Raw genomic sequence first — 25,587 nt, 5'->3', positions numbered from 1 at the left:
TAACCTTTATTTATGTGTATGCCTGGAGAGGATTTCAGGAGTTCTACAACTCCCCAAGCCTAGCCCCAGTATGTATGGCTGGAGTATACCTGGAACGGGTTTTGGGAGTTCTTCTACTCACCAAGCCCGGCCCGGGGCCAGGCTTGACGTATGAGAACTTGGTTAAATACTGTTGCTTGGAGCGACCCGTACGCCCAAAATGTCCAACACAACCTGGTTGTTCCGGCACTTTTTGCAGGCACTCTTCTAATTGTTTCTTGAACATGTCCACCTTTGTTTCTAACTGTGTTAACGAGAGTTGAGCTTCAACTCTTGGGCTCTGCCTTTGCAACTTTCAATAGACTGGTGTACGAACCCATCTTCAGGATATGCTCGCCCATGCTGCGGCTGAACATACAAGACGTATTCGTCAATTTTTAGCCCAGTGCACAACAACAATCTGTTTTATATAAATTTATTTCCTCGTATATAATTTAAGCGAAACCGCTTTATCGAACCCATCCTGAGGATAGATTGAATTCTGCAAATGTTTCATGACCCACTTCTTACAAATATAAATAAAAAGTGACACTTAAATTTTAACTACATCTGACAGAAACAAAACGTGTCAGTTACATGCCATCAGACACCACTACCGAGAAAGCCCGAAATATCTGACTCGTGGTTTCAGCAAGTAATCAGAGATGTCACCAAGCTGTAAATCTGCCAAATGTAGCAAGACTAAAATCCAATTAATCTGGTTCGCCCTTAATAATATTTGCCAACTCTACGCAACCTGCGACCAAGCTTACCACAGCCAAGCCGTGTTTTTCAATCGGGTTTCCGCGAATTTATTTGTATATATCAAACATAAATTAAAAATATATATATATATTGTGTACGTTTATATAGTTTGAGTGTTCCTCGGTATATGAAAAAGTATTGCGGGAGTCTTGCTATGGCAAAAAAGAAAGGTTGGGAATCACAGAACCCTTTCAAGGTATGTCCATGTATATCCAGGCAGACCATAGTTACAACATTACCATAACCCATCCAATCCTGGAGAGATTGTGGGCCGGTCTTGGAGCGATGTGGGCCGGTCTTGGAGCGAGACATGAACCCAGCGATAGGTGACTTAAATGGGGATTTCGATGTGGATTCAATATATAACTTATTTAAGAATATTCTAAACATAGCACAGGAACGTAGTATACCATACAAATTGAATAGATCGAATACTAATGACCCAAAGTGGATAACAAAGAATTTGAAGAACCTTATAGGTAAAAAGAGAGCTTGGTACAAAAGGATTAAAAATGGGGAGGTCACTTTAGAACAGGAATTCGTACAACTGGTTAGAAATGTTAAAAAAGAGATAAGGAAAGCAAAAAGAAACTATGAAGTCCGCATAGCAGGGCAAGCAAAGACAAATCCTAAAGGGTTTTTTCAGTTATATCGTACTAAGACTAGGGAAAGGATAGGTCCATTAAAAACTGAGACAGGTCAAATAACAGATAGTGATGAAGAGATGAGTAGTATTTTTAATAAATATTTTGTATCTGTATTTACTAAAGAGGAACTTAACAATATGCCTTCAGCCGAACAAGTCTATGTGGGTGGGGACGAGGACAGGTTGACGAGTTTAGCAGTTACCAGGGAGGATGTTCTTAAACAAATAGTAAAACTCAAACCAAACAAATCCCCAGGGCCGGATGAAGTGTTTGCCAGGGTGCTTAAAGAATGCAAAGAGGAGCTTTGTGACCCACTGTCAACCATATTTAATAAATCAATAGAGTCAGGCAGAGTGCCAGAGTTTTGGAAAGTTGCTAATGTGATACCAGTTTTTAAAAAAGGAGATAGATCACTTGCGTCTAACTATCGACCAATTAGCCTAACGTCTATTGTGGGAAAGTTACTCGAATCTATAATAGCAAATAAAATTCGTCTTCATCTTGAAAAATATAAATTAATAATTGAGTCGCAACATGGTTTTATAAATGGCCGTTCATGTTTAACAAATTTGTTATCTTTTTATTCTAGCATTGTTGAGGCAGTTGATAGTGGTAAGGATTGCGATGTTGTATACCTTGACTTTAGCAAAGCTTTTGATACAGTACCACATGAAAGACTGATTAAAAAAATAGAGTCTCATGGTATTGGGGGTGCTATATTAAGCTGGATTAGGGCATGGCTATACCAAAGGAAACAGAGAGTTAGTATAAATGGAATCAAGTCAGAGTGGGAAAATGTTGTAAGTGGAGTGCCTCAAGGCTCTGTCCTGGGACCTCTGTTGTTTATAATATATATAAATGATTTAGATTCAGGTTTGAGTAGCAACATTTGCAAATTTGCCGATGATACGAAAATCGGTAGGGAAATTAATTCGGAGGAGGACTCACTATCACTTCAAGTTGATCTAGATAGGGTTTTGAAATGGTCAAAGGATTGGCAGATGCAGTTTAATGCTGATAAATGTAAAGTTCTGAGGTTAGGTAATGATGATAGAGTTACAAGATACGAGCTAGATGGTGTTGTGATTGCGAAGTCGGATTGCGAAAGGGATCTGGGAGTTATGATTAGTAAGAATTTAAAACAAAAGGATCAATGCATAAATGTTCGTAATAAGGCAAATCGGACACTTGGATTTATTAATCGCAGCGTTAGTAACAAGACACCTGGTGTGGTTCTCAAGCTATATCTTGCTCTAGTTAGGCCCCATTTAGATTATGCAGTTCAGTTTTGGTCGCCATATTATAGAATGGATATAAATTCACTTGAACGTGTCCAGCGTAGGATGACTAAGTTAATTCCCCAAATTAGAAATCTTTCATATGAAGAAAGATTAACAAAGCTTAAGTTGCATTCACTGGAAAGGCGAAGAGTTAGGGGTGACATGATAGAGGTTTACAAGTGGATGAATGGACATAACCGGGGGGATATTAATAGGGTATTAAAAGTATCAACACAGGACAGAACACGAAACAATGGATATAAATTGGATAAGTTTAGATTTAGGAAAGACTTGGGTAAATACTGGTTCAGTAACAGGGTTGTTGATTTGTGGAACCAATTGCCGCGTAACATTGTGGAGGTGGGGTCCCTCGATTGTTTCAAGCACGGGTTGGACAAGTATATGAGTGGGATTGGGTGGTTATAGAATAGGAGCTGCCTCGTATGGGCCAATAGGCCTTCTGCAGTTACCTTTGTTCTTATGTTCTTATGTTCTTAATCATAATCTAGCACCAGAACCATTTCATATCAATTCAACCAATACTAACAAATCCTCCAGCAGGCAGACAATCTATACTAAACCGCGGATGGATACGTTTCCTGGGTTGGTCGTGAGGATGACGGACGACTTGCTCCGCTCCAGTTAAAACCGACGTGGAAGGAGGGGGGGGGGGAGTGGGGGGCGGGAAGCCCTGTCACCTTCTTGCCCCTGCACTCTCTCCATCTCCCTCACACTTCCATCTATCATCCCAGTTCTTACCTTCCTCTCCCCGTACCACATCCAGGACCCTCAACCTCCCCTCCAGTCAACCGGTAAACCCCGTCCTACATACAATCTTCTACGTACGAAGGATTTGTAAACTCACAACGCCTACGGTGTTGTAAGTTTACGATGCTTCACCTTGCTCCACACACGCACGCAGGACGCACCACACGGCTGAACGTGTCCAGCGTAGGATGACTAAGTTAATTCCCCAAATTAGAAATCTTTCATATGAAGAAAGATTAACAAAGCTTAAGTTGCATTCACTGGAAAGGCGAAGAGTTAGGGGTGACATGATAGAGGTTTACAAGTGGATGAATGGACATAACCGGGGGGATATTAATAGGGTATTAAAAGTATCAACACAGGACAGAACACGAAACAATGGGTATAAATTGGATAAGTTTAGATTTAGGAAAGACTTGGGTAAATACTGGTTCAGTAACAGGGTTGTTGATTTGTGGAACCAATTGCCGCGTAACATTGTGGAGGTGGGGTCCCTCGATTGTTTCAAGCACGGGTTGGACAAGTATATGAGTGGGATTGGGTGGTTATAGAATAGGAGCTGCCTCGTATGGGCCAATAGGCCTTCTGCAGTTACCTTTGTTCTTATGTTCTTATGTTCTTAGACCAGCACCGGGGTAAGGCACTCTGGTACTCACCTTCCCACTTCTTCATCATGTGGACACTGTCGGGGTCACGCGTGAAGCTGAAGGCGTAGCCGCTGTAGGTGGTGCCGAAGTCTATGGCCACCACAACGAAGTGCGTGGGCGGCCGGGGGTCTAACACGGCGGTTCCCACGCCCACGGTGCTGACAGGCTCTCCCACCACAGCCACGCCCACGTCGCCATCTAACACACAAGCGCCGCGGCAGGAATGCAAGCTGGAGGTGCGGGAATGGGTGAGAGAGGAGGGGGCGTTGGGTGCCGTGTGTGGGGCGTGGGGTGAAGGTGGCGGGGAGGTGGCATCGTCAGCGGTGAGGGTGCCACAGGGGCTGGTGGCGCCGCTCTCGTGCCCACTATCGCTGTCCCCTGGCACCGTGGGCGAGTCTGACGACCTTCGCGTGGGGCTCAAGGAGTGCCTGCCGCCCGCGCCGGGCTTGACGGTGCCCTGGGGCGAGGGCGCGTAGTGTACGCCAGGGTAGTAGGCGTGCATGGACACGGACGACTGGGGCACGGTGCGCACGTATACCTCCTCAATGAGGTTGAGGCTCTCAATGACGGCCTCCTTGGTGGGCTGTTGCTGGCACCCACCATCCTGGACCCGCCCACCACCCACCGTGGGCAGCGGCCTCCCACCGCCCACTCCGACACCGTAGCCTCCTGCCGACACCCTGGCTGCGTCTTCCCTGCTGCTGGCGTGGCTCTCACCCCCGCGGCTGTAGGTGGCACTCACAGAGTTCACGTGTGTCCTTCCCCCAGGGATACCTGGGTCGTTGGCGTGGGTGCCTGATGTGGTGCTGTAAGTGTCATGTGCCAGGGCGTGGGGAGGCGCGGGCGTGCGTACAGGCGTGGGATCCGGACCAGACTGGCGGCGCTCGACGACGCTGGAGGCGTGAGAGCGAGCGGGAGAACTTTCACCAGAGGAGCTGCTGCTGAGTCCCGCCAGGGAGTCGTCTAGCACCCCCAGCGCCGCCGCCACCGCCTCCGCCTCGCTCCTGGGAGGCGTGTGGCCTCTGATTGGAACGTAACTCCTGCAAGGCGTGTAGCCTCTGCCGGGCGTATAGCTTATAACGGAGGCGTGTGTCCTGACGGGGACTTTAGGGGGAGACCCGGGTCTCCTGAAGTATACTCCAGCAGCCCGCAGCTCCTCTTCTAACTGAGAGTGGCCTCTAGGGTCTTCCGGAGACGGTGTCAGGCTTCGGAGCTCCTGAGGCGGCGGGGGGCGCGCTGGAGGGTGGTGCTGGCCCCTGGTCGCGGGGCCGAGCATCTCGCTGCAGAAGCCACGGAAGTTGTTCCTGATGAGGGTGGTGGGGGTGGAGAGAGCGCGGCCGTAGCACTCGCACTCGCCGTCAGGCACATCTGAAACGACACAAGAAGAGTTGTTACTATCCGGAAGGAACACGACAAACACACGAGAATAATCTCAGTGCCTCACTGGAGAGGTGAGAACTACCTGACAGCTGGAAAATGTCAAATATCAAACTCTCAAGTATATATATATAATAATGTGGATAGGCCAGCCAATAAATTATAGAACTATCATTAAGAGATATACCATGTGAGTTCATTAGGAGTAAGCACGGGAAATTCTGTGGAACACTTAGGAATAAGTTTTGTTGTAACAAAGTGACAAATTAGGCTCACTAAAAAAAGCCATCTTGCCTGTTTAACTCGCTAGAATTCCATGACAAAATGACAGTGACCAGACTTAAAAACGTAGACTGCATCTTTCTAAATTGTCAGAAACCCATCGACACAGCTAGTTCCCCACAGAATCCCCCCCCCCATACAATACAAACTAAGACGGAAGCAGAAGCAACTTACAAGAGGCAGAGAGTGTGAACGGAGAGAGAGAGAGAGAGAGAGAGAGAGAGAGAGAGAGAGAGAGAGAGAGAGAGAGAGAGAGAGAGAGAGAGAGAGAGAGAGAGAGAGAGAGAGAGAGAGAGAGAGAGACAGAGAGAGACAGAGAGAGACAGAGATGGAGAGATAGAGAGAGGTAAGAAGCAGAGTATTATAGATTGGTATTAGGACCGCACTCTTCCTGGTATGTTGATGACAACTGATTGGGATCCCTATGTCAGTGCGGATGGTGAAAGAGTTATAAGGGTATTCGTAACAAGGATTACAACAACTTCTATGTAACTTCTATAATTACAACATAGAAGCGTTTTACAGGTACCGGCAGAGACGACATAAACCAAATGTAAAACATGGGAAGAGACAGCACAAAGGCGCCTAAAGGGGAAACTATCCTAGACTATAACTTCACAAAGCTCCGCTTCGTCTGAAATTCTCGTTAAATTAATGGTTTCATTTTTATAAGAGTCGATCAAGAGAGAGAGATCTCCGATCCCGATGTCACAATATTAATAATACTGTGAATGTAGACGATGAGTCACAATAACGTGGCTGACGATATAATATTAACATCAGAAGATGGTGAAACAACGACGTTTCGGTCAGTCCTGGACCCTTATCAAGTCTTTTGTGAATATAAAAGAAAACGAATATATATATTCTGTGTACATGTATATTGCAAACATGCACTGGGAAGTGGTGAGGGTGTAATTACCGGGGTATGAACTGGGGATGGGTGCAGATACCCGCAAAACACACACACCGAAACTACGACGTTGGTACAATGTTCGAACAAGTTTTAACACCTCCTAACCAGTTATAATAATCAATATAGCAAGTTGTAACAACGTTCTAATACGCCATAAACACGTTAAGCCAAGATGTAACAACTTTATTATAAGTTGTAACAAGCGGAAAATAGAGACAGTTTCGGTTTGTGTTTCCAGGGATATGACCATGAAGTTGGTGGATGATCTTTGGCGGTTAAGGTGTTTTATTTTTTCCTTAACACTGGGGGATTAACTCAACGGTAAAATAATGACAAATATGATAACAATCGTTGAAAATTGAGCTAAGCTGTCCAGTAATAGGGCACAATCATTTGGACTGGTCTGCAGATCGGTCTCGCTTCTTGCAGGGACGGCATTCGATCCCCAATGGCCTAGGTAGTTAGGCACCATCCCATTCACTCCAACATTTCGCAGCTCACTGTCCTCACATCCCTTCCAAGAGCTGTAGAGTCATGCCGGCTTAGCACTTTCTCCTCATAATGAACTATCCAGTAATACGTGTATCCATTGCTTACTATCCAGTAAGCAATGTTAAGGAAGCACTGTTAGGTAAACACATACAAACACCTTGCATACACATCTAGGTGAGGACACCCCCCCCCCTCCACCACCAACACCGACCCCCCCCCCCCCACCCCCCTCATCCACACGATATGCCACTCGCGCTGAGAAGAATAAATAAACCCAAATGTCTGGACATCGTCAACTTTTAAACGAATTTAAACAAAATGTCAGAGGCACATGTACGAGTGGCATGTGTTTGCGTGCGTGCGTGCGTGCGTGCGTGCGTGTTCGTCTTTATACGGAGCACTGGATGTGGGTACCCGGTGGTGCCCGGGTTCAGAGCAAGCATTCTACACCATCTCCACCAATATTACATCTTCGCTTCTATTTCCTACCCTCTCCAAGGATTTCCTCCCCCCCCCCCACCTCCACTCAAAAAAAATCCCAAATTTCGTGATTTTCATCTTTAAACACACGCGCGCGGCCACCAAGAGTGCGCACGCATTTTCATAAATTGTAGCATTTAGTGTACATCTTGACTACATATGAACTACAACCACACTATTATAGCCGACTCTTCCTGAGTTCCTCGGGGGTCAACATAATTGAAATTTGTTCCCCCTAAGGTCCCTGGGATCCCCCGAGAATCCCAGAGACACACGAGACGTACGTTATATGCGACGCGCCATGTGACGGACGCACGCCGCATGTGGTCTCCAGAATCTGCTGTTTTAAAAACAGAAGAAGGAGGTCGTACGGTGACAACAAGCCGGCTCCAAGGAACGAATGAGCAAGGACGAGAGAGGGAACGTGAACTATAAGGGGGTGAATGGACGAGAGTTTGAGGGGCCAGCTGCCCGTTTTAGCCTTTTAAAATTAACAAAGGCTAAATTCTCGTCAATCCTGACGCCACGCTCATTGTTTATGAATGAAAAACGGTTTACACACGACTCACAACTCATGAGGTTACTTACTTTGATCATATTTTGTATGATCAATGTATGATCATCACACATCTAGGTATGATCAAGGTATGATCATCACACCATGTATGATCATACCTTACCATACGTTGTGGTTACCTTAGAACTACTAGTGAGTTAAGGCAGACCTTTGCAGGGGTTTATCCTCTACAGATCATCATCTATCTCTTATCTCCATTCTGGAAGTTGTTCTACTTCGTAAGCCCAGCCTGCCTTGTGATAACTTGGTCCAACAGGCTGTTGGTTGAAGCGGCCCGCAGGCCCACATATCCACCAAAACCCAGATGGTCTGGCACGTCTTGAAGGAACTAAATTGTTTCTTAAACATGTCCACTTTTGTTCCGGCAATATTTCTTGTGCTTGTTGAGAGGATACTGAATAGTCTTCATGGACCTCAGATGTACGTATGGCACATCTACTCTTCACTGGGTATATTTTGCACTTCTTACCATATCGCTCACTCCAGTATGCTATTTGACTGTGCAAATTTGGGACCTGGCCCTCCAGTATCTATTTGCGATGTATATATTAAGAAGGTTTTTACTTCACTCGTCCTAGTCTAGAGAGAACAAGTTGAAAAGTTCACTCATTTTACCTCTATCTCTGTAGTTTAGAACAGGTTGAAAGCTTTGAGATGGTCCTAAAAATTAGGTGTTTTACCGTGGGTGAGTGGATGAGGTAGTGAGTAGTGAAAGGAAGGGAACTATAAGGAGAAAGCGAGTGAGTGAGTGTTGATGGGTGAGCGAGTCAGGGCTGCTGGATGAGAGAGCGAGTGAAGGCTGGTGGGTGAGTGAGGGCTGGTGGGTGAGTGAGGGCTGGTGGGTGAGAGACCGAGTGAAGGCTGGTGGGTGAGTGAGGGCTGGTGGGCGAGTGAGGGCTGGTGGGTGAGAGAGCGAGTGAAGGCTGGTGGGTGAGGAAGTGTCACAATAAGTCCCTGGCCCTTGACAAACTCCAGACGTGGGCAGGAAAACGAATGTCACATTTCAGCCCCAACAGTTGTAAGGTTAAACAAATGGGAAAAGGACATTAGTAATTAAACCAGGAGGAATCTACACCATAAAGGAAGGCAATTACTGGAATCAGAAAGAGAGAAACATTCTGGAAATGAAGACATTTCCAGCACCGTCACCAGAGCGCACATAGAGCAGACGGCTCTCGCCAGGCCAACATTTAATAATAATAATAATAATAATAATAATTTTTATTTAGGCAAAGGTACATACATAAAGAGATTTTACAAAAAAAAATTTGAAAAATTTGAAAAAGCAACACCAGCGAGGAATTCAAACATCGTTAAAACCAAAATTAAACTTTGAAGAAGTGCTGAGGATAGCGTTAGCGACACCATTAAATCCTAAATTAAGGGACTAAGCTACGAAAATAGGTTAAGGGAGCACCAATCTCCCAACCCTAGAGGAGAAACGGAAGGGACATGATCACAGCGTACAAGATAATGAAGGGAAGAGTCAAGCTGGGACAAGAACAGCATCTTTAAAGTAAGATAAAATTGGAACAAGAGGACACATAGGTAGAACAATAGAAATGCAAATGAATCGAAGAAACTGATGGAAATATTACATTCACAATATCAACAGATATAAGAAAGGAAAGGAAGCTATCATGGGAAAGCGCCAAGCCATTACGACTATATAGCACTGGGAAGGGGTCAGGATAAGGATTTGGGATGGGACGGGGAGGGGGGGGGTAAGGAATGGTGTCCAACCACTTGGATGGTCGGGGATTGAACGCCGACCTGCAAGAAGAGAGACTGATGCCAACACCTACAAGGAACAGCATGACTTGTAGGCGAGGCAGAGAGAGAGAGAGATAGACCTCACTCATCCGGAGTCAGTGTTACTATACAAACGTCAGACTGCGAGCAGCGGCGTCTAACAGCCTGGTTGACCAGACAAGCAACCAGGATGCCAGGCCAGAGACCGGGCCTCGGGAACACTGATCTTCGGAACCAACTCGAGGTAACCTCTAGGTAGGCACACCTGTCTCGTTAACACCACACACCTGCGTCATGAACACCATTCCTGCGTCATGAACACCACACACCTGCGTCATGAACACCACACACCTGCGTCATGAACACCACACACCTGCGTCATGAACACCACACACCTGCGTCATGAACACCACACACCTGCGTCATGAACACCACACACCTGCGTCATGAACACCACACACCTGCTTCATGAACACCACACACCTGCGTCATGAACACCACACACCTGCGTCACCCACACCACACTTGAATCACCGTCACAGCACTTGCATCACCATCACCACACATCTGCGTCACAAGCAGAACACCTGCCTCTATAAAGACCACACACCTGCATCACCAACACAACACCTGTGTCAACACAACACCTGCATCACCAACTCACCATCACCACACTGTGTGACGAGCACCATCACCACACATCTGCGTCACAATCACCTCAGATCACCAGCAGGATGACCGTTCCACTAGGACACACGACTGACGCGGTCTCCCGCACCGCCGTCAGGAGAGCCACGTTCACAAGTGAAAGTCCAATATCGGCAATGAGACTTAGCCGGGCAGTGGGAGCCCGGTCAGGGGCGTTGCTTCGCCTGCGGCTGTCGCCCACGGTGCCCACAGAGGAAAACACCTTTCCTCTCCTCACTCCATGTTCCCTCTCTCTCCGTCGGTGACGTCGCCTCCCGCCCGACTGAGCCCTCGAATTCAGCCCCCCTCTGTCTAATCCAACACGGGGGAGGCCGGCGCCTGTCTCATTTGACTATGGTTCCTACTACCTTCCTGCCCCAACCCAGCTATACCTCTGCCTCCTCTTAGCTGTACTACCTTACCCTCCCGCCTCGCCATAACAATAACAAGACATTAAGAGGTTGGTGTAGCGCTGTAGGACTCTCGGCGCACACCCTAAGGGCTATAATACGAGTCCTCGCAGCCGTCCACACATTTCTCAGGTCTCAAGGCCGACGTCAGCACGTAGCGTCGACGTATGAGATACGTTAAATGCGACGTATCATGTAAGTGACAGACTTACGCTATATGTGACATTATTATATATATATACCACTAGAGAAGTGCTTCCCACTGCTCTAGTGGGTACAGAGAAGCCATTGGGTAAGAGTAAGAGGAACCCCTCCCTTTCCCCCCACTCCTGCTGGAGGCGTCACGGTGCGTAATGACCAGGCGAGCAGCTGCTGTAGCTACACCTCCAGCCCGCTGACCAGGTCATCATTCACTGCCATCCCTGGCTCCGTGGGGCTCACACACACACACACACACACACACACACACACACACACACACACACACACACACACACACACACACACACACACACACTCACACACACACACTCACACACATACGTTGAATCCTATATGTCGATGTTTGCCGATGATACAAAGTTACTGAGAAGAGTCGAGACAGATGAAGACCATAAGATGACGACTAAACTAAACATCAGAGGAGAGAGAAACAACGACGTTTCGGTCCGTCCTCGACTATTAATCAATTTACACGAATTGATAATGGTCCAGAACGGACCGAAACGTTATCGTTTCTCAATTTTCTAATGTGCGGTTTGGTCAACATATCTTCAACCACGTTATTGTGACTTATCGTCTCCAGAAGACCATAAGATACTCCAAAAATTCCTAGACAGCTGCAGAGTTGATCCGAGCAACGGTTATTACAGCTCAACACAAGCACGTTTAAGGTTGAAGTAAATGGGACCAAGTGTCAAGTGCCAGGTGATCAAATGAAAGGTTCACAATGAAGGGAAACGTCCCTCACTGTAACGATTACAGACAAAGATCTAGGAGTGCACATGGCTCCAACTAACTCCAGAGGCTCATAAATAAGAAATTAGCAGCATACTCTACAATGGCAAAGGACAGAACATAGTTGAGGAACGTAAAAATAAGGAATGTAGATCACTGTTCACTGCCTCTGTAAGACTAGTCTTAAGAGTGTGTTGCCTCGTCGTGGAACACTCATCTAAAAAAAAAATAAAATAAGAAAACTACAAAAGGTTGACAGGTTTGAATGAGGCTCATCCTGGAATTATAGAGGATGAAGTTTGAAGAAAGACTGAAAGAACTAGACCAAACGTTGCTAAAGAAAGGAGAGAGAGGAGACAAAAAATATTTAGGGGTATTAAACTCATTGTCTGCGTACTTAAGAGAATTGAGGAAGTGAAAGAGAAATTTATCACCAAAATAAATACCAAAAAAACACGAGGGGTTGGATGGGTGCTTGAGAATTCATATAAATCATAGAGATGTTATAAAGTTTTCTTTTAACAAAAAAAATAGTGGGAAAATTATATGAACTAAATGAGCAAGTTGTAGAAGCAAAATCCATTCGTAACTTTAAAAGCAGATATAATAGAGGAATGGGGCAGGAGTAGGAGAGATACAATAGAAACATTATAGCAAGAGGATTTAAATAAAAAATGGACTTGCACATGTGTAAGGGACGACGTAACCACCACGTTGGATTACAATGTAGTGGTTACATTGTTACAAGGATGTGGTTATGGCGATGCAGCGTGGTGGTTACGTTGTAACAACGTAATCACCACATTATAACGACGTAACCTTCAAGTGGTGGTCGTGGTCAGTGATGGATGTGTCCCATCTGGGGCATACATGAGGAATTAACATTAGACAACAGGCGTCTCATTAAGATACAAATGAGGACGTAATTAAAACGTCTTATTAAGATGCACATTAAGAAGTAAGATCAACATTATAAAGGAAATTACAGAAGACATATTGGCCTATATATATGTCTAGCCTACGATTGAAACAATTCAGCAATCCCATGCCTATTATGTTACCAGGTATTTTGATCCTTAAAATTGACAACCTTGTTTCCAAACCAGTATTTCCCAGGTCTTTCCTGAATCTAAAGTTGTCCAGTTTGTATCCATTGTTCTTGTTCTATTTCGATTCGATATATTCAACACCTCATACTATACTCTGTTATACCCATTCACCCATTTGCATATACTCGCTTTTCTAAAGAAAGTATATTTAGCTTAATTTTATTAGAGAGTTTCTAATTCTTGAGATTAAATATGTAATTTTTATGTGCACACTTCAAGAACATTATATTCATGCGTTCAAGAACATTATATTCATGCGTTCAAGGACATCTATACCCATGTGTTCTAGGACACCTATACCCATGCGTTCAAGGGCCGCTATATTTGATGTGGTGACCAAACTGTACTGCATAATCTAAATGGGGCCTAACAAGGCCAAAGATAAGACTGAAAAACTTATCAAACGGCGGCACTGAGCTGTCGAAGACTACATGTAGCGCGGAAGATTAGGCTGAAGACTAACATTTAGATGTCTTATGGTAGACTCTTCTAGGTAAAAGTCCCAGTGTCCTAGTGGTATAATTCACGGCGTTTATATGGGGATTTTTTTTTTTGTTGGCGTACGAGCCTTGCTGAGCATGGCTACGCACGTGTAAGCTTGCGTACGCACGAAGGCACGCTTGCAGGTGTTTCTCTAGCACCTGTCCGGTCATCTCTCGCACCTGCCCGGTCATCTCTCGCACCTGTCCGGGCACCTCTCGCACCTGCCCGGTCATTTCTTGCACCTGTCCGGGCACCTCTCGCTGTAGAACTTGTGGATGTTGTTGGTATGAGTTTGTGGGTATTGCTCTGTGTGTGTGTGGGGAGAAGGGGGGGCTTGAGAGTCGCATGCTAATGTGAGGAGTGATGTCCGAGACTTTAAGGTAGGATTGAGATTTTTGTTTTCAGTATTTGCAACGTTGGAACCAGTTTGTGGCTGGTCCGCCCTGTGTGGTGTCCGCTCTGTGTGGTGTCCGCCCTGTGTGGTGTCCGCCCTGTGAAGGGCCCGCCCTGTGTGGTGTCCGCCCTGTGAAGGGCCCGTCCTGTGAGGGGGTCCGCCCTGTGTGGTGTCCGCCCTGTGAAGGGCCCGCCCTGTGTGGTGTCCGCCCTGTGAAGGGCCCGTCCTGTGAGGGGGTCCGCCCTGTGTGGTGTCCGCCCTGTGAAGGGCCCGTCCTGTGAGGGGGCCCGTCCTGTGAGGGGGCCCGTCCTGTGAGGGGGCCCGTCCTGTGAGGGGGCCCGTCCTGTGAGGGGCCTCGTCTAGCAAGGCCCCGTCCTGTAACTTGCCCGGGCTGCTAGAGCCCGGCTGATACACCAGTTTGCCCCAGAACACAATCCTCCAGTTGGTTTACCTCCAAGTTCCGCAGCTCCTCCTTGGTGTACAGGGACGGGACACACAGAGCTAGACCTCACTATCCCGCCGTCACTGATAGGTAAGTACGCACAGTGAAGGATCGCCGGCAGTCCCAAACTATTCAGGTATCGAACCCAGGACTTCTCGATTGCAAAGCGATTTGGGGAGGGCGTTAACCACTGCGATACGAAGTGTTGGGGTTAGGTACGAGTGAGGGACGTTTGGTTACACCTGGTGTCTGAGGTTCAGGCGTGGGTGTGGGTTGTGGGCGTGGGTTGTGGGCGTGAGGTTTGGTTGTAGGGTGTGGGCTGGTTTGCGAGCGTGAAATGTGATTATGAGCATGTAATATTTGTTTGAGGTGTAAAAGTGATTGGTTTGGGGGAATTGGTTGAGGGAGAGAGAGAGGGAGAGAGAGAGGGAGAGAGAGAGGGAGAGAGAGAGGGAGAGAGAGAGGGAGAGGGAGGGAGAGAGAGAGAGAGAGAGAGAGAGAGAGAGAGAGAGAGAGAGAGAGAGAGAGAGAGAGAGAGAGAGAGAGGGGGGGGAGAGGGAGAGGGAGAGGGAGGGAGAGAGAGAGGGAGAGGGAGGGAGGGAGAGAGTTTTAATTAGTCGATTAAGAGTTTTAAATCGGGGCCCAAGAGCCGTGGATCATTGCACGCAAATACAACGAGCTGATTGCGCACATGAGCCACAGTAACGTCGGAAAGAACTTTTTCAGTGTTTAGAGCTGCAGTGAGAGTGATGGATACCGCCTTGACAATTACCTCAGAGAATATGATCATCTCTAAGAGTTACTGTTCTTAAGAGATTCCCCCCCATTTTGCACCAGCAAGATAACGTAAGATTTTAAGGATTGACAGATGTTAATCTTGTTAGAGAAGCTGTTCACTTAAGACAGTTAAGCAAGTAAAAGTTATCAATGTGTGCAAGTGACGATATGAACAACCCAGCGGGTTTTCTTCCTATTGGGGAGTGTTGCTTCCTATTGGCGCTGCTCAATAAACTCGCCTCTAGGGGCAAAATTAAAAACAAAAAATAAGCGTTAGAAATGTGTCATTGTCTTAATCTAAGAACGTTCAGAAGGCGGGGGCCAGGAGCCTAGCTCGACACTGCAAGCGTATGTAGGTGAGTGCATCCAGACGAGTACATCTCGGTGAGTCCACACTCACAGCTGCAGGAGGCTAGGGTAGCCCAGCTGGGTGAGAGGACTGGAGCGCATGCCACCATGTTGTACTGTGGAGGAGCGGACCAGTTTTTCTGCACCAGCCAACCTCCCTCCCCCCCTCCTCCACGACCCCCCCCCTCCTCCACGACCCCTCCCCCATCCCCCACGACCCCTCCCCCATCCCCCACATCCTTCTCCTTCTCCTTCACCTCTTTCGCACCCTCCTCCCCCGCTACCACAACCCCCCCCCCCCTTCACCATCTAACAAATATTTTTGCTACATTTAAAACCCTAAATAAGGATTCTTCGAAGACAATCTTCACAACCTATGTGAGACCAATACTAGAATAAGCAACACCGACGAAGACTCCCGTGAGGCGTACACCTGATAAAGGTGCAGAGATTCACAAATAAGACTTGTCCTCCAACTAAGATGACTAAGCTACGAGGCCTTGTTAAGGGCGCTCTATCTCACAGCGCTCGAGGAGAGAAGGACCAGAGGGAATATGATTTAGATTTTGATTTAGATTTTTTATTCTTGTTATCTTGAGGTTATCTTGTGATGTTTTCGGGGCTTTTTAGTGTCCCCGCGGCCCGGTCCTCGACCAGGCCTCCACCCCCAGGAAGCAGCCCGTGACAGCTGACTAACACCCAGGTACCTATTTACTGCTAGGTAACAGGGGCATAGGGTGAAAGAAACTCTGCCCATTGTTTCTCGCCGGCGCCTGGGATCGAACCCAGGACCACAGGATCACAAGTCCAGCGTGCTGTCCGCTCGGCCGACCGGCTCCCCGGTCAAGGTAAAGGTACATACATAATGTTGAATTTAAAGATAGAGATAGTACATACAATACCTAAGGCCACTAGGACGCATAGCGTTTCGGGCAATGATCACTGCAAAAGAACACAAGAACACGAGAATATAGGAAACTGAAGGAAATAGACGAAGTGGACGATAAGAGCCTCTTTAAACCGAAATCAAATAGGACAAGCGGACGTAGGTGGCGGTTTGGAAACGCTAATGAGACGAAAAAACTTGGTAGGAAATACAGTACTCAAATCTTGTCATGGACGTCAACAAACATTACACTAAAAGAATAAGCTGTAGGAGCCACCTCCATCCCCAACTTTAAGGCCTGACACGATAAAGAATTTGTACATCAGGAAAGTTAAAATACAAAACAAAAATGGCAAAAAAAGACTGGAAGTTTTTTAGCGCAAGTTGAGGTAAGGAAGAGCAACACCTCACTTGCCTGTAGTCACTGTTTGTTGTTGTTGTTATAGATTAAGCTACTCGGAACGAGTTCCAAGTAGCACGGGCTATGGTGAGCCCGTAGCTTACCCGGCACAGGAGCGGTGCTCTAGTCACTGTTAGGTAAGCACCTTAAATACCACCGCAACGACTGCCACCACAACGACTACCACTCTCCCCACCACCACCACCACTACCACTCTCCCCACCACCACCACCACTACCACTCTCCCCACCACCACCACCACTACCACTCTCCCCACCACCACCACCACTACCACTCTCCCCACCACCACAACGACTACCACTCTCCCCACCACCACCACCACTACCACTCTCCCCACCACCACCACCACTACCACTCTCCCCACCACCACCACCACTACCACTCTCCCCACCACCACCACCACTACCACTCTCCCCACCACCACCACCACTACCACTCTCCCCACCACCACCACCACTACCACTCTCCCCACCACCACCACCACTCTCCCCACCACCACCACCACTACCACTCTCCCCACCACCACCACCACTACCACTCTCCCCACCACCACCACCACTACCACTCTCCCCACCACCACCACCACTACCACTCTCCCCACCACCACCACCACTACCACTCTCCCCACCACCACTACCACCACAGGCAGCGTACCTGTGAGGTTGGGGCGAGACAAACAGCTTCCTGGGGAAGGGCAGCACGAGGCCAGACATAGTAATGTTGTTGTTTTTGATTCAGCTACTCAAAACAAAAAGTTTCAAGTAGCACAGGCTATGGCGAGCCCGTAGTGGACTTGTGTATCACACATGGTAAGGTGCCCAAAAAGTACCCAGAGAACTACCTCCCTCCCTTTTCTCTTCTCATCCTTCTCCCTAAGACGGGACTGAACGCTGGCCAACACACGACACAAAGTTATTTTTTACATAAATTTACACAAGAGACACCAAGTCTAGTGAACTGAACGGAGATAGGAAGCCGGCGGCTTGTCAAAGCTTCCTCCATTGACTCCTGAGGTGTCTTTTATCAAGCTTTATCCTCACCTGTAGCACTGTCTTCGTATATATTTACTTCTTCAGCGGGAAAAAGATCCCATGAAATATTTGCCATCATGAGTTAAGAACCACTTCCCCCCCCCCCCTGTTGCTTGTCCTACATTGTGGCTTGTTGAGCTTGAAGCTGTCGCTCCTCCAGTCACGTTGGACCTTACAAAAGAAGTGGTCTGGATTAACGTATTCTTACACGTTCACAATACCTTAAAGGTCTCTTTGAGATCAGTCCGTCGTGTTGACAAGATGCCTTTATTCTCCAGGCAGCAGCAGCAAGGTCGTGCACTCAACACGACTGTCGTAGCGACAGTCGTAGCGACAGTCGTAGCGACAGGGGAGGGAGGGAGGGAGGGGTGAATTAATGGAATGGGGTGTCTATTTAAAGATTGAAGAAATAATAACTAAATAAATGAATAAAGATTGAATATAAAACATTTAAATGTCAATAAATAAATATAATAACTGGAAAATTACTTATAGATTAGTTACCAGAAACTATGTAATTGCCTGTTTTCTTAATGGGAGGACACGGGGGAAAACCAATTGACTCTGTCACTACAAGTAAACCTTCTTATACAAGGTATATGTACACCGAGAGATATACCCTATATCTTGCAGTATATACACTGGGAGCTTACTATAGTTCTGTAGTACGTTAGGGACTTAACTATACTTGCTGGCTGATGAGTAAAGATATTGGTATGGCCTTAATACCCCCCCCCCGGGGGGTTGATAAGTATTCTGAATGTTTGTAGAACCGTATATAGATCCTTTTGCAAAACGGGAGGGAACTGTGAAGCCTTGGAACCTTGCGGTACTCCGCTCGTAACTTTTTTTATGTCTGCTTTTTTCTAGATCAGTCTGTTATGTGGTGCCTTGTGTATTATGTATACGACAACGACTGAGAATCCCCGACATGTGTAGTTGGTTCTTGTCTCAAGAAACGTGAGTTCAATTGTTTCACAGGATTTGTTTCTGAAAAAGAAAACTATGTAGTGATGCTTTTACAAGATTGTGCACTGTGAGACCTGAAAGGGCAAGGTGTTGAAACACCCTTTACACAGAACTTCAAAGGTAGGTATGATGAATCGCTTACTGAAAGAGTCAGTCGATTAACGACTCGATAGCTTTAGAATCGGGGCTTGGGAACAGAAGCTCAATCTTGCAAGCACATCTAGGTGAGTACGGGGCGTTGAGTACACACACAACAGACAAGTGTCCTTGACAAACATGCCAGTCAATGTGCGAGGAAATAATTAGGAAGGTAATAATGAAACACGTAGAGATAATTAGCATTATAACAAAGCATTAACACGGGTTCGGCGAAGGGAAATCATGCCTCGCAAACCTATTAAAGTTCTACAATACAATGGCTGAGATTACACATACTGGCCTAAAGTAACGGAAACTCCTTCAGCGGAGTACCACAAGGATCAGTGCTGGGATCCATTCTATTATTAGTACAAGCAAATGCCAAAGCTTATGATCTAGATTATCTTGTATTCTGACTGTGTGGTGATGCAAAGTTAATGAGAAGCAGGACGAGCAAGGACTACAGAACACTCCGGGAAGACTGGCATAAACCAAAGGCAATGATCAGACAAATGTTTATCGGACTTCAACCAAGATAACGGCAAGACCACGAGGAACGGTACAAGAGTAAGAAGGCCATAGGAATAATACATAAAGGAAAGGAGGAACTTAAAGAGAGTCAGCGAGATAAAATAATCTAACATATCTCCAGGTTAGGTTCTAGTGACAATTATTGGTATTCTGTATTACGTGGATGATGCAATCGGGGTGGTATTCGAGCACAGGGCGTGAACGAAGCACTGCTCGAGGAAAGCCCTAACGTCATCAGTTGTGAGTCGTGTGTAAAGCGTTCTTGATCCATAAACACTCGGGTTCGGCGAGTGGATACACGAGCATATGGCCTTTGTAAAGAATCACTTAGTGTTGAGGCGCATGCCTTGCGTCTGGCGAGACATCCTTGGGATAAAGTAAATAAACAAAGCCACGTGTCTGCAGTCCCAACATTCCGTCGTCCGATTCTCCGCTCTCGGCTTAAGTGTCTTCAGATTCTATTTTAGCCCCCAGCTTTAAAGCGCTTTAAACCCCTCAGAACAACGTTTTCACCTCTTGCACGCGAGAGTAACGCTGTTAACCCCTGCAATAATGCAATTAATTTGCTGCTTCATATATATCAAAAGTCTTCTGCGTTCGGACCCTCTGCCTCTGGCGTCGCAACAGGACCTCTCTCCCTTTGTCGTCGCAATAAGGGCTGCACGTCTCCAGGCGTCAAAAGAATCTGGCAGTCTCCACGTTGCATCGCAACAGGAGCACCTGCCTCTCCTGGCGTCATGACTGGAGCTCCTTCAGGTGAGCGCCACAAGAGAAGGCGGCGTCTCTGTCCGCTCCAAGAGCTCTCGCGAGCGTTACAATAGTATTCGCAGACGATATTTTCCGTCACCACTAAGTAGTATTACCTGCTCCACCGGAGCCCGGCACAACCACGGCCAGGGTGTTTCAGACCAGTTTTACACAACAATATATATATATCTTTCTTTGTTTGACACAACCTTCCATGACAGCGAGTGCGCTGATGATGTTGAGGTTTGTCGCAGTCCAACACATTATTTTCGCTTGTGAGAGTTAATGTTTGTGTGTGTGTGTGTGTGTGTGTGTACTCACCTAGTTGTGTCTGCAGGATCGAGCATTGACTCTTGGATCCCGCCTTTCGAGCATCGGTTGTTTACAGCAATGACTCCTGTCCCATTTCCCTATCATACCTAGTTTTAAAATTATGAATAGTATTTGCTTCCACAACCTGTTCCTGAAGTGCATTCCATTTTCCCACTACTCTCACGCTAAAAGAAAACTTGTGTGTGTGTGTGTGTTTACTATGTTTACTATTTATGTCTGCAGAATCGAGCTATTAGCTCTTGGACCCCGCCTTTCTAAGCAATCTATTTTTCCTCTATTATATCTACTACATATATTTCTCTATAACACACACACACACATCCCCAGGAAGCAGCCCGTAGCAGCTGTCTAACTCCCAGGTACCTATTTACTGCTAGGTGAACAGGTGCATCAGGGTGAAAGAAGCTCTGCCCATTTGTTCCCGCCTCCGCCGAGAAGTGTGAGGGGGTGAGAGGGATATGAAGGTGAGAGAGGGGTTTGGGTGAGAGAAGGGTGAGGGGAAGGGTGAGGGTAAGAGAGGGAGTTCCATAACCGATCATTACTAAGGTGATGAGCGACCGCCCAGGGGGGAACAAATGACCTTCACCCCTGGTCAACTACCTGCCTCACTTCTGCCACCTGCCTCACTTCTGCCACCTGCGCCACCAGCTGCCTCACTTCTGCCACCTGCGCCACCACCTGCCTCACTTCTGCCACCTGTTCCACCACCTGCCTCACTTCTGCCACCTGCACCACCACCTGCCTCACTTCTGCCACCTGCGCCACCACCTGCCTCACTTCTGCCACCTGCTCCACCACCTGCCTCACTTCTGCCACCTGCTCCACCACCTGCCTCACTTCTGCCACCTGCTCCACCACCTGCCTCACTTCTGCCACCTGCTCCACCACCTGCCACCTGCTCCACCACCTGCCTCACTTCTGCCACCTGCACCACCACCTGCCTCACTTCTGCCACCTGCACCACCACCTGCCTTACTTCTGCCACCTGCTCCACCACCTGCCTCACTTCTGCCACCTGCTCCACCACCTGCCTCACTTCTGCCACCTGCGCCACCACCTGCCTCACTTCTGCCACCTGCACCACCACCTGCCTCACTTTTGCCACCTGCACCACCACCTGCCTTACTTCTGCCACCTGCTCCACCACCTGCCTCACTTCTGCCACCTGCTCCACCACCTGCCAGCACCACCCGTACCTCTACCAGATGGCCTGAGACACATGGTCCTCCGTTCCTGGTTGAAGGAAGAGCTGGTCACGATATTAAACTCAACATCAAGAGTGTAAAAGACGTATGAGACCGAGACTTGACTGAGTCGTGAGGTCTTTCTCGGTCACCAATAGTCTTCATTTACAGGGTAAATGAAGTAATAAATTTAGTAAATGAAATACAGTTTAAATGAACAAATTCATCAGGGTTCGCGAAGACAAAGAGAGTAAGAGTCGCTGAAATCAGAACACGTAAAAGTTGTTTCGTAATATGCGAGTTGTTCCGGATTTTTTTTGGTTATTATTAATTTTGCCCCGGAGGGCGAGTTTATTAGGCAGCGTCACTCATCGTGTGAGTGAACATACCGCCATAGCAGCGTCACTCATCGTGTGAGTGAACATACCGCCATAGCAGCGCCACTCATCGTGTGAGTGAACATACCGCCATAGCAGCGTCACTCATCGTGTGAGTGAACATACCGCCATAGCAGCGCCACTCATGCTCAAACTAAATTGTATTCACTGCTGCTCTGCCTTTGAAAATGTTGACAGGGGTCAACGAAACGCATCTCTTACCATCATGCCAGGATAAAACTATATAAAATGAACATTGGAGAGTTAATACTTCAGTTTCCTTCTCAAGTGAAGATGAACATAAGAAATATATAGAAGAGTTGTGTTAGAAACATTGCTCTCACCTCTCTGTCATATTCAATTATATACTTGAAATTCCCAAGCACCAAAGCTGAGGCTTTAAATAATATAATTGTTTATGACCATCTTAATTGAAAGTCATTTTCTCCCCCTAACTGGCTAATGTAGCCAAAGCGTCTGTATGATAACACGTCCAAACAACCTTTCTGAGTGCATCAACAGGAGACAAGGGGGGCCTCTCACCAGCGGTCTCTTAGCTGGAAATTGATAGACCGGCGCTCTCTCAGTGTTTGTTTACATTGTGACCGAGGCGGGCGGCCTCCGTCGGGTTGCCAAGAGTCGTAATACCCACACAATCTTCAAGTCGGGTGATCTCTTACTTCAAATAATTTGCTTCGTCTTGCACACACATACATGGGTCCTTATAGAGGCTAAATCAAGCAAAGTGTACAAATTTCTTAGAGCTCTTTTTAGAAATAGAGACGGCGATCGTTATACAAATAATCTAATTTTTGACCGCTAAGTGGGCATGGCGGGACGGGAAAGCATCAAGGCTTGATATTGCGGGCGTCTATATATACCAGACGCTCTTGCTTTATCTATCCATCTATCACTATCAACTACACCATTTTCCACTATCCAGAAGGGGTTGAATGACGGTCTTTTCCTATAAGGACACCAGTGTTTGCTGCAGCGGTTGGTGCATACCTCAATACTGACGCCTCATTCACCTCCCTCACAAGGTCACGCATGCCTCATTATCACTCCTCTCACTCAACGGTACTATTTCAACTCTCCTCGCTCTGTACTCCCTCAACTCACTGGCTCTATACTTACTCAACTTACTCGCTTTATACTTACTCAACTTACTCTATACTTACCGTCTACCTACCTGGCTACTATCCCTACCGACTCCACCTATCCCTCTACCTACCTGGCTACTATCCCTACCGACTCCACCTATCCCTCTACCTACCTGGCTACTATCCCTACCGACTGACTCCACCTACGCCCTCCACCTGCCCAACACACTCAGACATTCTCTCGCCGCGACATGACTCTGTAATTCTTTAAGCCAAGTGTGAAGACCAGACTTGACTTTTACCAAGAACAAAAAGAGAGAACAAGCCGGTGGCCATTAGCGCCATCTATTGTTAGTAACAGAATGTACTGTGGATCACCTTTCTAAATGGCTGTTAAGCTTTCCGCTCAACTTGAAAGAATAAAAACAAAATCCTTGCTCAAGCTCTCATAAAATAAAATAAAATAAAATACGTTGGTTGGAAATATATGCTTTAAGATGAACCTTTCTTAAAACAAATACTATGTATAATCTTATCAGCAGTCTACTTCTTGCTGATGCTGTTTTAATTAAGATTTTATATACAAGTACCAGAACGTGTTTACCAGCTGTCAAGTTCTCTGGCTCGATAATTCCAGCCTGCTTCTCCACCATGTGTATCTTAGGAGCATACCTACCCAACCACTTGGGTAGGGAGCCTGTGGCTGAGTGGACAGCGCTTGGGGCTCGTAATCCTAGGGTCCGAGTTCGGTCCCCAGCGATCGAACAAATGAGCAGAGTTTTTTTTCACCCTGATGCCCCTGTTACCTTTGGGGTAAAGTCAGTTGATTGACAGTTGAGAGGCGGGCCGAAAGAGCAGAGCTCAACCCCCGCAAGCACAACTAGGTGAATACAACTAGATGAATACAACTACGTGAATACACACACACACACACACACACACACACACACACACACACACACACACACACACACACACACACACACACACTCCTCCTTCAAAACAACTTACAAAATATTTGTTCGATCAACACTGGACTCCGCATCACCAGTATGGAGTCAGCACCTGGTGAACCTTAAATCCAAAATTTAAAAAAGTACAGAGGTTTGGGACAAGATTAGTGCCACGAACACTGCTACGAACATAGGCTAATAGAACTATAGATCTCACAACCCTGGAGGATAAAAGTAACAGAGGAAATATGATCACAACTTACAAGATACTCAGGGGGAATAGGTAAGGTGGAGAAGGTGTCCTGCTTTCTCTCTCTCTTCGGACTGAGAGAAAGCAGGACAAGAGGACACAGGTGGAAGCTACTTACTGTAAATATATAGCTCTTGAAATGGCACTTTCTCTGTAACTAGCTGACATTGTAACTATAAGGTGTGAATAATAGATGAAATTGTTTATGTAATAATCTAAGATGAGGTCTGATAAAGACCTTTTGTGCCCTCTGTAATGCTTTTTGCGCTACCGTTCACAGGATGAGAATGGGGTGCACAATAAACTAGCTGCCTCCGGCGGCAACAATCAATCAAAAACAGATGGAAGCTGGAAAGGCAAATGAGCCGAAGGAGCGGAAGAGAGTACTTGTTAATTAACTACCCGTACAGGGTACAAGTGGAATGCTCTAGCTGGGGAAGTTGTGGAAGCCACCTCTATCCACAGCTTTAAGGCCCAATTCGACAAACAATTTGAAAGTCAGGCTAGTTAGGTTGTAATGCAACATGTACAAGGCTAGTAAGCAGGGCATAAAGAGTACTAATAGGTGAGTACATACAACATATCACCAGCCTGCTACTCTATTGTTTCCACTCTACTAATCTCCAATAGACCTACATGCCACATTAACAACAATAGACCCCCCCTTTCAGCCACCCCTTTCTCCACCGTTTAACTAACATCTACTCCAACTACTTGGAAATCTTCAGTTACTACGTTTACTTCATTTGATATTTGTCCTTCAATTGCTACTACAATTGAAGTAGCAATTCAATTGGAATACCTTCTACTTCATCCACTTACCCTCTCCTCCAACATCATCTACATCCAGGGTCCAGATAAACGCGTGGGAAGAGCCGTTCGCCAGAGCCGTGAGGTATGTGATAAAGGGCCCACCAGAGCGCGACACGGTGGCCCCCGCGAGCTTCACCTTCCCGCCCCGTCGCCGGCTGTTGTAGCACACAGCCCGGCCAGCGCTCCGCTTCGGGGACTTTCAATTGGTGGCCGTGCTGGGAGGTGATGTTGGTGCCGGGGGCG

General features: G+C 46.8%; 1 protein-coding gene across 3 annotated transcripts in view; it reads right to left on the bottom strand.

The window, feature by feature from the left end:
- The window catches only part of LOC123759435 (apomucin), an 82,438-nt gene that overhangs the window by 15,533 nt on the left and 41,318 nt on the right, over positions 1 to 25,587 (bottom strand). For all 3 annotated transcript variants that reach the window (XM_069335238.1, XM_069335239.1, XM_045744508.2), the window contains one exon: positions 4,135 to 5,493. In XM_069335238.1, the coding sequence (XP_069191339.1) occupies positions 4,135 to 5,493 (1,359 nt within the window). The remainder of the gene's footprint in view (positions 1 to 4,134; positions 5,494 to 25,587) is intronic.

The sequence above is a fragment of the Procambarus clarkii genome, chromosome 32 (genome assembly GCF_040958095.1).
Source record: "Procambarus clarkii isolate CNS0578487 chromosome 32, FALCON_Pclarkii_2.0, whole genome shotgun sequence".
In the NCBI taxonomy this organism is placed as follows: Eukaryota; Metazoa; Arthropoda; class Malacostraca; order Decapoda; family Cambaridae; genus Procambarus; species Procambarus clarkii.
This window is presented reverse-complemented; position numbering and strand designations above follow the sequence as displayed.